The sequence below is a fragment of the Borostomias antarcticus genome (assembly GCF_949987555.1).
Source record: "Borostomias antarcticus genome assembly, chromosome: 14".
NCBI classification, from domain to species: domain Eukaryota; kingdom Metazoa; phylum Chordata; class Actinopteri; order Stomiiformes; family Stomiidae; genus Borostomias; species Borostomias antarcticus.
Window position 1 is genome coordinate 8,914,863 of NC_140247.1, and position 11,487 is coordinate 8,926,349.

General features: G+C 47.9%; 1 protein-coding gene across 1 annotated transcript; it reads left to right on the top strand.

The window, feature by feature from the left end:
* The first annotated feature begins 1,260 nt into the window (after window positions 1-1,260).
* On the top strand, window positions 1,261-3,612 carry fzd2 (frizzled class receptor 2). Its single transcript, XM_084448800.1, has one exon. It carries the CDS (start codon window positions 1,305-1,307, stop codon window positions 2,673-2,675), a length of 1,371 nt encoding a protein of 456 aa, XP_084304926.1. The 5' UTR covers window positions 1,261-1,304; the 3' UTR covers window positions 2,676-3,612.
* Window positions 3,613-11,487: the final 7,875 nt, after the last annotated feature.

Consider the following 11,487-nt stretch of genomic DNA (forward strand, 5'->3'; position numbering starts at 1 on the left):
AGAGACATACATTTTATTATAATTTTTATTTATTTATACATACATACATACATACATACATACATACATACATACATACATACATACATACACTATATGGACAAAAGTATTGGAACACCTAGGCCTACATATGACACGTTTCCACTGCTCCAGAGTCCAGTGGCGGAATGCTTTACACCACTCCATCCGATGCTTGGCATTGCGCTTGGCAAGGCCCTCTCGTCCAACATCAGAGTCTGACATCACAAATGCTCTTCTGGATGAATGGGCAAAAGATCCCACGGACACATTCCAAAATCTTGTAGAAAGCCTTCCCAGAACAGTGGAAGTTGTTATACCTGCAAAGGGAGGGAACAATATTAATGCCTTTGAATTTAGAATGGAATGTCATAAAAGCTCCTGTAGGTGTAATGTGTAGGTGTCCCATATAGTGTGCGCGCGCGCACACGCACACACACGCACGCACGCACGCACACACACACACACACACACACACACACACACACACACACAAACACATGTTATAACTGTTGTAGACGTGTTAAATCAACCACTAGAGATCGTTACAGTCCCGTGGTGCCCCGGGCGCAATGAATCCTTTTGGATAAAAGTAGAGCGACAGACTGACTGAAGACTGATTTGCGGATGATTGATAGACAGATAGTTCACGGGACATTGTAGGGTCGCACGGTGTCCCCACCACATCACACTATGACCAGCATCACATTTTGGGAAGGGTGAAAATCTGTTTCAAGACCCCCAAATCCCTCCTCCCTTGTAGAAAGTTGCAAGGGGAACTTGAAACAGTCTGATTGGACCATGTGAGTTGCACAAAGGAAAAGTCAAACAACCGAAGCCCACTGCTAGCGAGAGCAACAGTCCCCTATATGCATACCGGAGCAGTTTCTTATTCTGTTACTTGCAAGTTTCTCAAACTTCCTAATGCTGCGGAATACAAGGACACATTCACTGCACGAGTTTATCTGGAATAAATAGCCGAAATCAGAAGCGAAGTTAATTTGACAATGACAATGATTTCCCGTAGAAGTTTCGTTACTTTCGCACTTCTACTGCCCGCTTTGATCTCAGGGCAGTACCAAGGAGATAATGGAATAGCAGTTCCCGACCATGGATTTTGTCAGCCTATTTCCATACCACTATGTACGGATATAGCCTACAATCAAACCATCATGCCGAATCTGGTAGGACATACCAACCAAGAGGACGCTGGCCTGGAGGTGCACCAGTTTTACCCTTTGGTAAAGGTACAGTGCTCACCGGAGCTCAAATTCTTCCTATGCTCCATGTATGCGCCTGTGTGTACAGTTTTAGAAAAAGCCATTCCTCCGTGCCGCTCCATCTGCGAAAGGGCCAAGCATGGCTGCGAGGCGCTCATGAACAAGTTCGGCTTCCAGTGGCCCGAGCGTCTCCGCTGCGAGAATTTCCCCGTGCTGGGAGACGGGCACATTTGCGTGGGTCAGAACGAGTCCACTGCCACCGCCCCGCCCGTCCACATGCCCGTCCCCGGGACCCCAGGCGTCCATGTCTACTCCACGCCAGACAGGCCTTTCCGTTGTCCAGCTGTGCTCAAAGTCCCATCATATCTGAATTATAAATTTATGGGGGAGCTGGATTGTGCCGCCCCGTGTGAGCATTCCAGGAGCAGTGGGGGCTACATGTTTTTTAACGATAAAGAGATCCAGTTCGCTCGCATATGGATCCTCATCTGGTCCTCCCTGTGCTGTGCGTCCACCTTATTCACAGTCACCACATATTTAGTGGACATGCAGCGCTTCAAGTACCCAGAGAGACCTATCATCTTCCTCTCTGGCTGCTACACCATGGTCTCTATAGCATACATAGCGGGCTACTTCCTGGGGGACAAGGTGGTGTGCAATGACAGTTTCACCCCTGATGGATATAAGACTATTGTACAAGGGACCAAAAAGGAGGGCTGTACCATTCTCTTCATGATGCTGTACTTCTTCAGCATGGCCAGCTCCATCTGGTGGGTCATCCTGTCTCTCACCTGGTTCCTGGCGGCGGGTATGAAGTGGGGTCACGAGGCCATCGAGGCCAACTCCCAGTACTTCCATCTGGCAGCGTGGGCGGTGCCCGCCGTGAAGACCATCAGCATCCTCGCCATGGGGCAGATCGAGGGCGACGTTCTCAGCGGCGTCTGCTTCGTCGGCCTGAACAGCCTGGACCCGCTGCGGGGGTTCGTGCTGGGCCCACTCTTCATCTACCTCTTCATCGGGACGTCTTTCCTGCTGGCCGGCTTCGTGTCCCTCTTCCGCATCCGAACCATCATGAAACACGACGGGACGAAGACGGAGAAGCTGGAGCGCCTGATGGTGCGTATCGGCGTGTTCAGCGTGCTCTACACCGTCCCCGCCACCATCGTCATCGCCTGCTTCTTCTACGAGCAGGCATTTCGCCATCACTGGGAGCGCAGCTGGGTCAGTCACAACTGCAAGGGTCTGGCCATCCCCTGCCCCATCCAGAACAGCCCCCGCATGACCCCCGACTTCACCGTCTACATGATCAAGTACCTGATGACCCTCATAGTGGGGATCACCTCTGGGTTCTGGATCTGGTCCGGAAAGACGCTTCACTCCTGGCGCAAGTTCTACACCCGGCTCACAACCGGTAAACACGGCGAGACCACCGTGTAGATCTCTCGGGACAACATGCTGTTTTCCTCGTCCATTCGTTCATCCGTTTGTTTTCTAAATACTTTTTTTTCCAATTTTCTTCTCTCAGAGTGGTCTCTTTATACAGGGATCAGATGCCGTCAGTATTTTTTATGGACGCCGTCAATAGACTTTGTACAGATAGCCATGCCAAAACTAAACCTTTTGAAGAGAAGGGTGGGCTTGACTTAAGAACATACTGTCAATCCAAGAATGACTGAAAGTTTCTGGACAAACAACACACATGGTTACTAAGTGCCATGTGCTGAAAGGCTCTCCTCCCCCAATCAGGCCACCATTCTTTTTTTAAAGTCACCAGCCATAAAACTCTCCAGTGTGAGTATTCAGCTGGGACTGCAGCGAGAGGGGAGGGAAAGGAGACCTGAGCAAACGGCCATTTTGAGACTTTATTTTTCACTCTGTGAACATTTCAGATGTAATTAAATGCAACTGTAAATAGTATTTGTAAAGATATGAAATTATATATTTGTATTTAAAGACGGATATGTTTTTTTTCTCTTGTCAGCTGTGCTTGGTTTAGGTACTGTTGTGCCACCTCTGAAAGGAGACACACATCGTTTGTCTGGCAGTCTGTGGCACAACAAACAAACGTTTCTCCTCTGTTCAACACAGAACTGTAATCATTTCTCCTCTAATGTACAAAATGTATAAAGTCAGGGCAGCTTGGGATGTGTTCTTTCCCTAATCTGCCTCTCCATCTTGTTTCTCTCTCTCCCCCTACTCATTAAGATCCTTGGAAGCAGGCCGTCACTTTGGTTCTGTATATTAATGCGTTTCCAACCTACTATAAATTGTAGCAGAACTCCTTTACCCCAAAGTTACTGAATGTGACACAAGACGACTAGACAAGTGTTGTAACACTAAATCTCGCCATTTTAATAACTGACTTGGTGGAGTACGGTACATCTGACAACTGTCTAATACAACAAATGTATTTCCCATGATGTACAGTAAGAGGCAGAGACAACACAATAAACACCTTATGATTTCATTTTTTTTTAGAACTTTGTCTTATGTGTTTCCTTTGCTGAGTCTTGTTCACTTGTTTGAGTTGATGCTGTACAGGGCCATTTTGAGGCGCAAATATCAAGTTGAGAAATGTAGATTCAGTCTAGCCTCAAGTTCTACAGAAACACGGATCCAGGGAGTTCTAAAGGCATGTAATCAAAATGCTTTTGAATATTGTGCTATAAGTGAGGTTTGACAGAATGTGTTAAATAGTAATTACATGTATTGAATCCCCTTACTAATGTGAAAGAAGGGATGTTAAAAGGTAGTTCAGGCTGGAACTAACAATGGACCCTTTAGAAATACAATCTAAATACTCTGTATTTTAAACAGTACTCTGGCTCTGTTTAGGGGCCTATCACATTTCTTCTCTAATGTATGTCCTTAGGGCGTGCAGTTTCATGGTTTTGCTCCAATACAATGCCCCCCTTTACGCTCAAGTCATTCAATTACCATGATAAGGTTCTGCGTAGGGCCATACGTGGCCGACTGTGTGTCTCCATCTGTATGTTGCGGCCTTTTTAACTTCGCCATTTGCCCTGGCTGTTGTCTGTGTCTATCTTGGTCCAACATAGTCGCACGCAATCTCTACTAGATTATGCCTCTCCATCCTCTTGCCCATGCCAACGTGTTGACAGTTGAGTCATACCTTAACATCTGTTAGCTTTCAGACTGTGAGGCGACTGCCTTGGAAATGTGTTACCCGTGGCTCTCAAGGGCTCGGGGCGTGAGGTAACATGGATACCTGGAATGACACACCTTTAGGACGCATATTAATTTATATGACAGAATTTCTGAGACTGTTCTTTGTCTCTCAGATCCTGTGGAAGGATGTACGTCTCTAATGTGAAGAGAAATTAAAAAGTTAAGGGCTTCACAGAGCTTATAATCGTTCAGAAGTAGAGTGCCGACGCAGAACACAGTGAAGCTGAAATCCCCCAAGTGATGAATGATTGAAAGTGAACCTCTGAAATGATGTAATGAAATAAATGTAGTGTTAGAGAAAGTGGATACTGCCAGGATCATATACCTCCAGCCCTGAGCCATTTACATGTACTTCACATACTCGCAGTCCGAGTGTAGCTCTTCCAGCCCTTCTTTAAACAGTGCACTAGTAGATGATTTATTCATATAGTGTTACAGGTAACAACAGACATGATTTAAGATCGCGAAAGAAACAGTGCCTTGTTGGGGAAGACAAGACATCCATCTACCTGTCCCCATTTCTAGTCTGGCCCTCTACGCCTCTGCCCTCCCCCCCTATCTCTCTCCGCCCTGCCCCCCTCCCCCTCTTTCCTTCTCCGCTCAGATGAATTGGGAGAATGCAGTGAGTCAGTGAAGCAGTGCTGGGCCTTGGCCCAGTGACAGACAGTCTCCTATGCGCTGCTTTCTTCAAAGGGCTGCTGAAACCTGACTAGCCCCTTGTAAACAGGGCCGCCTGGCCTGAAGGCCCTCTTCCTGCGCTTAACTCAACTTAATGGCTGGCTTGTTTGGTTTTTCACTGAAGCACAGAGAGACGAATGAGCAGAGAGAGAGAGAGAAAAGGGGGGATTTTGGGTGGGGTGCTGGTGGGTAAGGTCTGAGATTGTTACAGGGGTTGGAGGGGGTTTGGAAGGTATTTTGGAAAATTCTGTTTAATTAGGGTGCTTTTTTCTTTTCCGAGGAAAACAAAAAAAAAGAAGAAAAGAAAGGAGAATCGGGACGAGGGAAAGATGTTGTGGATCCGTAGACAGAAACCCTGGCTCTCTGACCCTCCTAACTAAATGGTACCAGATGCTCCGACTCACTCTTCAAAATGTTTTTAGTTTCACCAGCAAAGCCCTTTTCACTTGCTATCCTCTCTCAGGGAACTTGTCTGACTTATGTGACCCAGCAGGGAGACAGACTGCATGAGCTCTACAATGGATTTACCCCCGAAGGGCAACAGCTTTGTCCTTAATATGTGGAGGAATGTCAAAAGCCTTGAATTCACCACACTCCTTTACAAACTATCAAGATGAGATGACAAAGTGATCACGCTGAGCAGATTACATGCCCAAGAGGAGGGCTATCTATTTGGGTCAGACGTTTACAGCTTTTCAACACCAGTGACTTGAGTTTTCAGAGGCAGCCGTAGCATGAAAGTGGATTTGCTTTCCTTCTCTGTGCTAATCTGAGATTAATCTTAGTCTACCATGCTGCCTCGAGGGCAAGAAGGGACAAGCAGAAAAGTGGGCAGAAAGAATGCTCTTCAGAATGTTGATAAAGTCTTCAGAAAGAGTGTCATAGAGATGGATCATGTTTTAGTGACAGAGTTTTTTGGAGGTGTTAGTGTGTTTCTGACTGTGAGGGTCCATTGTTCATAATGTACCTGTGAATCTGCTTTCAACAAGCAAGGCTTTCAACTTAAGTGTTGAATGAAAAAAAAACGAATAAAGGTCAGCACCTTGTTGCACAATGTTTATGGAAAAACAAGATCACCAAAAATATTAATTTATAAAAACAAGGGCATAGTGAACCTGTCGTCCCCCACCAATGTTGCATGTCATCAGCATGTACAGCTGTTGAATGTGTAGGTGACTTTTCTAGTTTAGATATATCTATAGAGCCAGCATATAGGCCCATAATTTTTGGCGGTGATGTAAGCATTTATTGGAAATTAAGTAGTTTAATTTAGTAATTAAAATAAAATATCAGTGACTAAAATAGTTAACATAAAAAGAACCTCACTTTCTATAAACTGTTTCATGGAATGTTCATATTCAAAACAATAAAAGGTATTTGGTCTGGCCAGGTGCCAACTATTTTAAAAATATTTATGAATGGACGCATTGCTGAGGAATGTGTCAATTATGCGGCCCCTGACACCTGTGAATCCTTCATATACATTGGAGTATATCCTGTTATGCACTGTGTGTATATTTAGATGTGTATACAGATGGTGGTTGCCCTGCAACTGGCACGTTCTGTTTTAATATCTGTGTTGCTTTTATGTGTCTGTGTGCTACTAACCCTTTTCTGCCTCCCCTCCCCCTAGTGCCTCTCTCCCTCCTACCTTCTAACCAGGTCCAGTGGATGCCCCACTGTCACCCGCAGACCACCCTGAGTCCGATAGACACCCCCTGTGTCTGTTGTGGATGTCCAGTACAGCCACTAACCCTGTCTTCCTCCCTCCTCCCTAGTGTCTCTCTCTCTTATACTCTATACAGGTCCTGTTTAGACACCCCCTGTCTCCTGCAGGCCACCCTGTAGCAGGTCCCAGAGAACCCCCCCGTCCTCGGCCAAGGTACTCCAAATGGCTCCTGGAAATGCCCTCTGCCTCCTCGTGACTAGCTCCTTCCCACTCTGTGTCGTCAGCTGTCCCTATCCAGCCAAGCCCACCCCTTTTTCTCTTGGCTCTCTGCTTTCTGTTTCCCCACCCCTGCTTTGCGGCATTCTCTATGAGCCTGTTCTGCTAAAATAGACAGGTTCTGCCAATAGACAAACATTTTCCAGAAGCTTGCTCGATCATCTCATTGAGAGAGGTCAGGGAAGAATTTTTTACAGCTCACTTTTCTGGCCCCCAGGTGACCTATGCCCACAGAACAAGCGCCAAAAGACCTACTGATCTCCTCAAGCTCTGAACTCTGTGGATTTAGAAAGTAGTGGGCCTCCTGAGTAGAATATACTTTAATTTTACTAAGACACCAAGCATAGTTTTTTATGCACAAAGCAAAATGTACTTGGCAATGGGAAAAAATGAATTGTGGAGAGCGCCCCCCGGTGGTGGGTTCTGGTACATGTGTGACAAACGCGCAAATGAACGAACACACGCACGTAATAACGTACAGCACACATGCCACACCCACTAACATACAGGGCTCAGATTAATACCTCCCCAACTCGATTTCATCAGGTTGGGGACAAGAGAAATAACCTGGCTTGGGTCTGTTACTAATCAGGTCATGGGGATATCTCAAACAGGAAGTCCAGGCGCTGAGGGCTTAAGCTCAATTAGTCATCGTCATATATTATCCAGACTAGAGGGCAGCTGGGCTTTTCCAGAGCACATGTCATATCTGTGTATCTAGCTCTCCCTTGAAATCAAAACAGGAAGTCCAATATGTTCCCTCTCCTCCTATTATGAGCGTGGATTGCTTCCTGAGGCCGCGTGTCGGGGGAGCGAGAGACGAGAGTTGGCAGGAAAGGAGGCTAAACTGCATTTTGAATCACTTTGACTCAAGTATAGTACCTCTTCTCTTCAGGCCAAGCTTAGATCCTGCAGCTGTATTGACATGCGTTGTCAGTCTGCCTCTACTAGCAACCATAAGTAAACAGCCATGAAATGCAACTCCACATCATGAGTGTCTCGGATGTCCTGTCTTGTTTCCCAGTTGTCTTATGAGACTCTGTGGACATCAGTCAGGTTTTAAGAGGCAGTTGAAAAGGTCACTGATTCCTTCATTGGATACCAGCTGCAGGGGAGAAACGCAGTAAAGAGAGAAACATGAAACTCAAACTCTGACTTTAGATGGAAATATCTTTACCAACTGACTATCTTACTAAGCTCACTGTCTGTCTCAAGCCCCCCCCCCCCCCCCCCAAAAAAAAAACTTACTGTCTGGCTCAAGCCCCCCCCCCCCCCATTTTTTAAACATCAAGTACACCAAACAAACTCTTGTCTGGAGACAGTTTCATAAAATAGTACCTTTATTTACATTTTCAGAGGAGCTATTCCACTGCTCTCTTGTTTGCGAGGCCTGCTTGGGTCTGTGAGGTTTTGTAACTACAGCAGGAGGGAGTAGAACAGAAGCCAACAAATGTGGTGGGGCTTCTGGCGGAGCGCGCCCCCCCCCCTCCGTGTCTCACTCTCACGCCTCACGCACACCATTTGCCCCGGCTTTTACGGCCCGCTGAGTACACAGGCCACTCAGGGGTGGCTTTGGCAAGATGGATGGGTGAGGCTCAGGCACGCACACACACACACGCACACACACACACGCACACACACACGCACACACACACCCACGCACACACACACACGCAACCGCACATCCATAAACATGGAACATTTGACTCTTCCTCTGCACTACCTGGGGTTATGCTATCCTGTTCCCCGTCCACTGGTTTGAGCGTGGAAGGAGAGAGAGAGAGAGAGGGAGAGAGCGGGGAGAGAGAGAGAGAGAGAGAGAGGGAGAGAGCGGGGGAGAGGGGGGGGGGTCCCAGAGCTGCTCCAGCTGTTGCACAGAGAGGTGCAGACAGCTGCGCTAGGGGTATTTTGGGAGCCTGAAACGCGCCTGGGATAATGATGGCCTTGATTTGGAGGAGCAAGGGGGGTTGAGGCGCAGCCAGACACCACACTGTATACACGGCCGTGCCACTCTCCTAAACTCCGGGGCTGATGGCATGGGCCGCCTAGTGACGACCATACAAACAGAGCAGGGTCACCCCGACTGCACGTCATGCTACCCGCTTGGAATGATTCAAGAATGAAACCGTCCTGCTCACCAAGCTCATATCCAACCTGCAGATCTTCCCCACGGTCTGGGCTGGTCTCCCTGGTCTCCCTGGTCTCCGGGTTGGACTGTTGCTGCTCAACACAGAGAGGGTCAGCAGCCTGAACACAGAGAAAGAGGGCGAGCACTCTGAACACAGAGAGAGGGTCAGCAGCCTGAACACAGAGAGAGAATCAACAGTCTGAACACAGAGAGAGGGTCAACAGTCTGAACACAGAGAGAGAATCAACAGTCTGAACACAGAGAGAGGGTCAGCAGCCTGAACACAGAGAGAGAATCAACAGTCTGAACACAGAGAGAGGGTCAGCAGCCTGAACACAGAGAGAGAATCAACAGTCTGAACACAGAGAGAGGGTCAACAGTCTGAACACAGAGAGAGAATCAACAGTCTGAACACAGAGAGAGGGTCAGCAGCCTGAACACAGAGAGAGAATCAACAGTCTGAACACAGAGAGAGAATCAACAGTCTGAACACAGAGAGAGCGTTAGCAGCCTGAACACAGAGAGAGGGTCAACAGCCTGAACACAGAGAGAGAATCAACAGCCTGAACACAGAGAGAGAATCAACAGCCTGAACACACAGAGAGGGTGAGCAGCCTGAACACATAGAGAGAGAGTCAGCAGCCTGAACACAGAGAGAGAATCAACAGCCTGAACACAGAGAGAGAATCAACAGCCTGAACACACAGAGAGGGTGAGCAGCCTGAACACATAGAGAGAGCGTTAGCAGCCTGAACACAGAGAGAGGGTCAACAGCCTGAACACACAGAGAGAGAATCAACAGTCTGAACACAGAGAGAGCGTTAGCAGCCTGAACACAGAGAGAGAATCAACAGCCTGAACACAGAGAGAGAATCAACAGCCTGAACACACAGAGAGGGTGAGCAGCCTGAACACATAGAGAGAGAGTCAGCAGCCTGAACACAGAGAGAGAGGGTCAGCAGCAGGAGCTAAGATAAACACAAACAACAGCGGTCACTTAGGAGGGTAAAGGGTTGGGGTGAAAGCACTTACTGCCCCACCTCAGTGCCTAAAAACCCCCAGGACCCCCCCCCCCCTCCCCGCCTGTCTGAAGTACCCGTGGTCAGGCTCCGCCCCTGAAGCAGCCCATACTTGCCTGTCTCTGTCTGGGGCTACTGGGAAACACACAGCTTCTCTCATGGCCTGAGCCCAAACAGGGGGACCCGGGACTTCTGGACAGAACCGGAGGGCAGTTATTAGGTTCTCCTAAGTGGAGTAAATACCGTAGAACAGCTACCAGAATGTATAATAGTTAATTTTAAATGCTAAAATTTGTTTCACTGGTAAAATTTCCCTCTGGTCACAATACTTCTTCAGCTTGGTGGTTATAATGGAATCTTGTGTACATCTCACAAGTAGCTGAAAGGTTCTATCCGTTCTATTCCTAGCGTTCTTCTCCCATGGGTTCTCCAACCCCGGAACGCCTTGGGGCTGCAGGTGATGACTTATTGCGTTGGCTGCTCCGTGGCGAGCGCCAGTTAGCCTGTTTTAATGGGGCCTTTTTACCTCTTAACTGCTCTTTCAGAGGAATTTACAGCCCCGGCTCCGCAGCGCTCGGTGGGCCAGGCGAGGAGGCACACTGGCGCTTTGTCCGGACGGGGCCAGGAGTGGAAAGGTACCGCTAGAGGCGAGGTGGCGGCAGGGTTCCTAGCGTGTACGTGTGTGTGTGTGTGTGTGTGTACATATGTGTACTGTATCTGTGTGTGTGTGTGTGGAGGGGGGGGGGGGCTGTGTGTGTGTGTGTGTGTGTGTGTGTGTGTGTGAGTGAGTGAGTGAGTGAGTGAGTGAGTGAGTGAGTGTGTGTGTGTGTGTGTGTGTGTGTGTGTGTGTGTGTGTGTGTGTGTGTGTGTGTGTGAGTGAGTGAGTGAGTGAGTGAGTGAGTGAGTGAGTGTGTGTGTGTGTGTGTGTGTGTGTGTGTGAGTGGTTATAGGGGGACTGGAGCCGGTAGGTTTTCTCTGTAATTTCTTCCTCCCTGAGCAGCGTAATCACTTCCATGTGGGCCCCGCCCAGGAAGAGGTGGAGGGGCCTCACTGAGGAGGTGAGAGTTACACACACACACACACACACACACACACTCACGAATCCTACACACACACTCTTCAATAACATATTTACCAGTGAACACACATGTTTCTCATATGCACATATATAGTGGTAATACATGTATTGCTTTCTCAAATGTCCAGTAAAGAGAAACTTTAACAGAACTAATCTCTTGTTATGTTGTATGTATGTTGTTGCAAAGCTATGAGACACATACACACGCACGC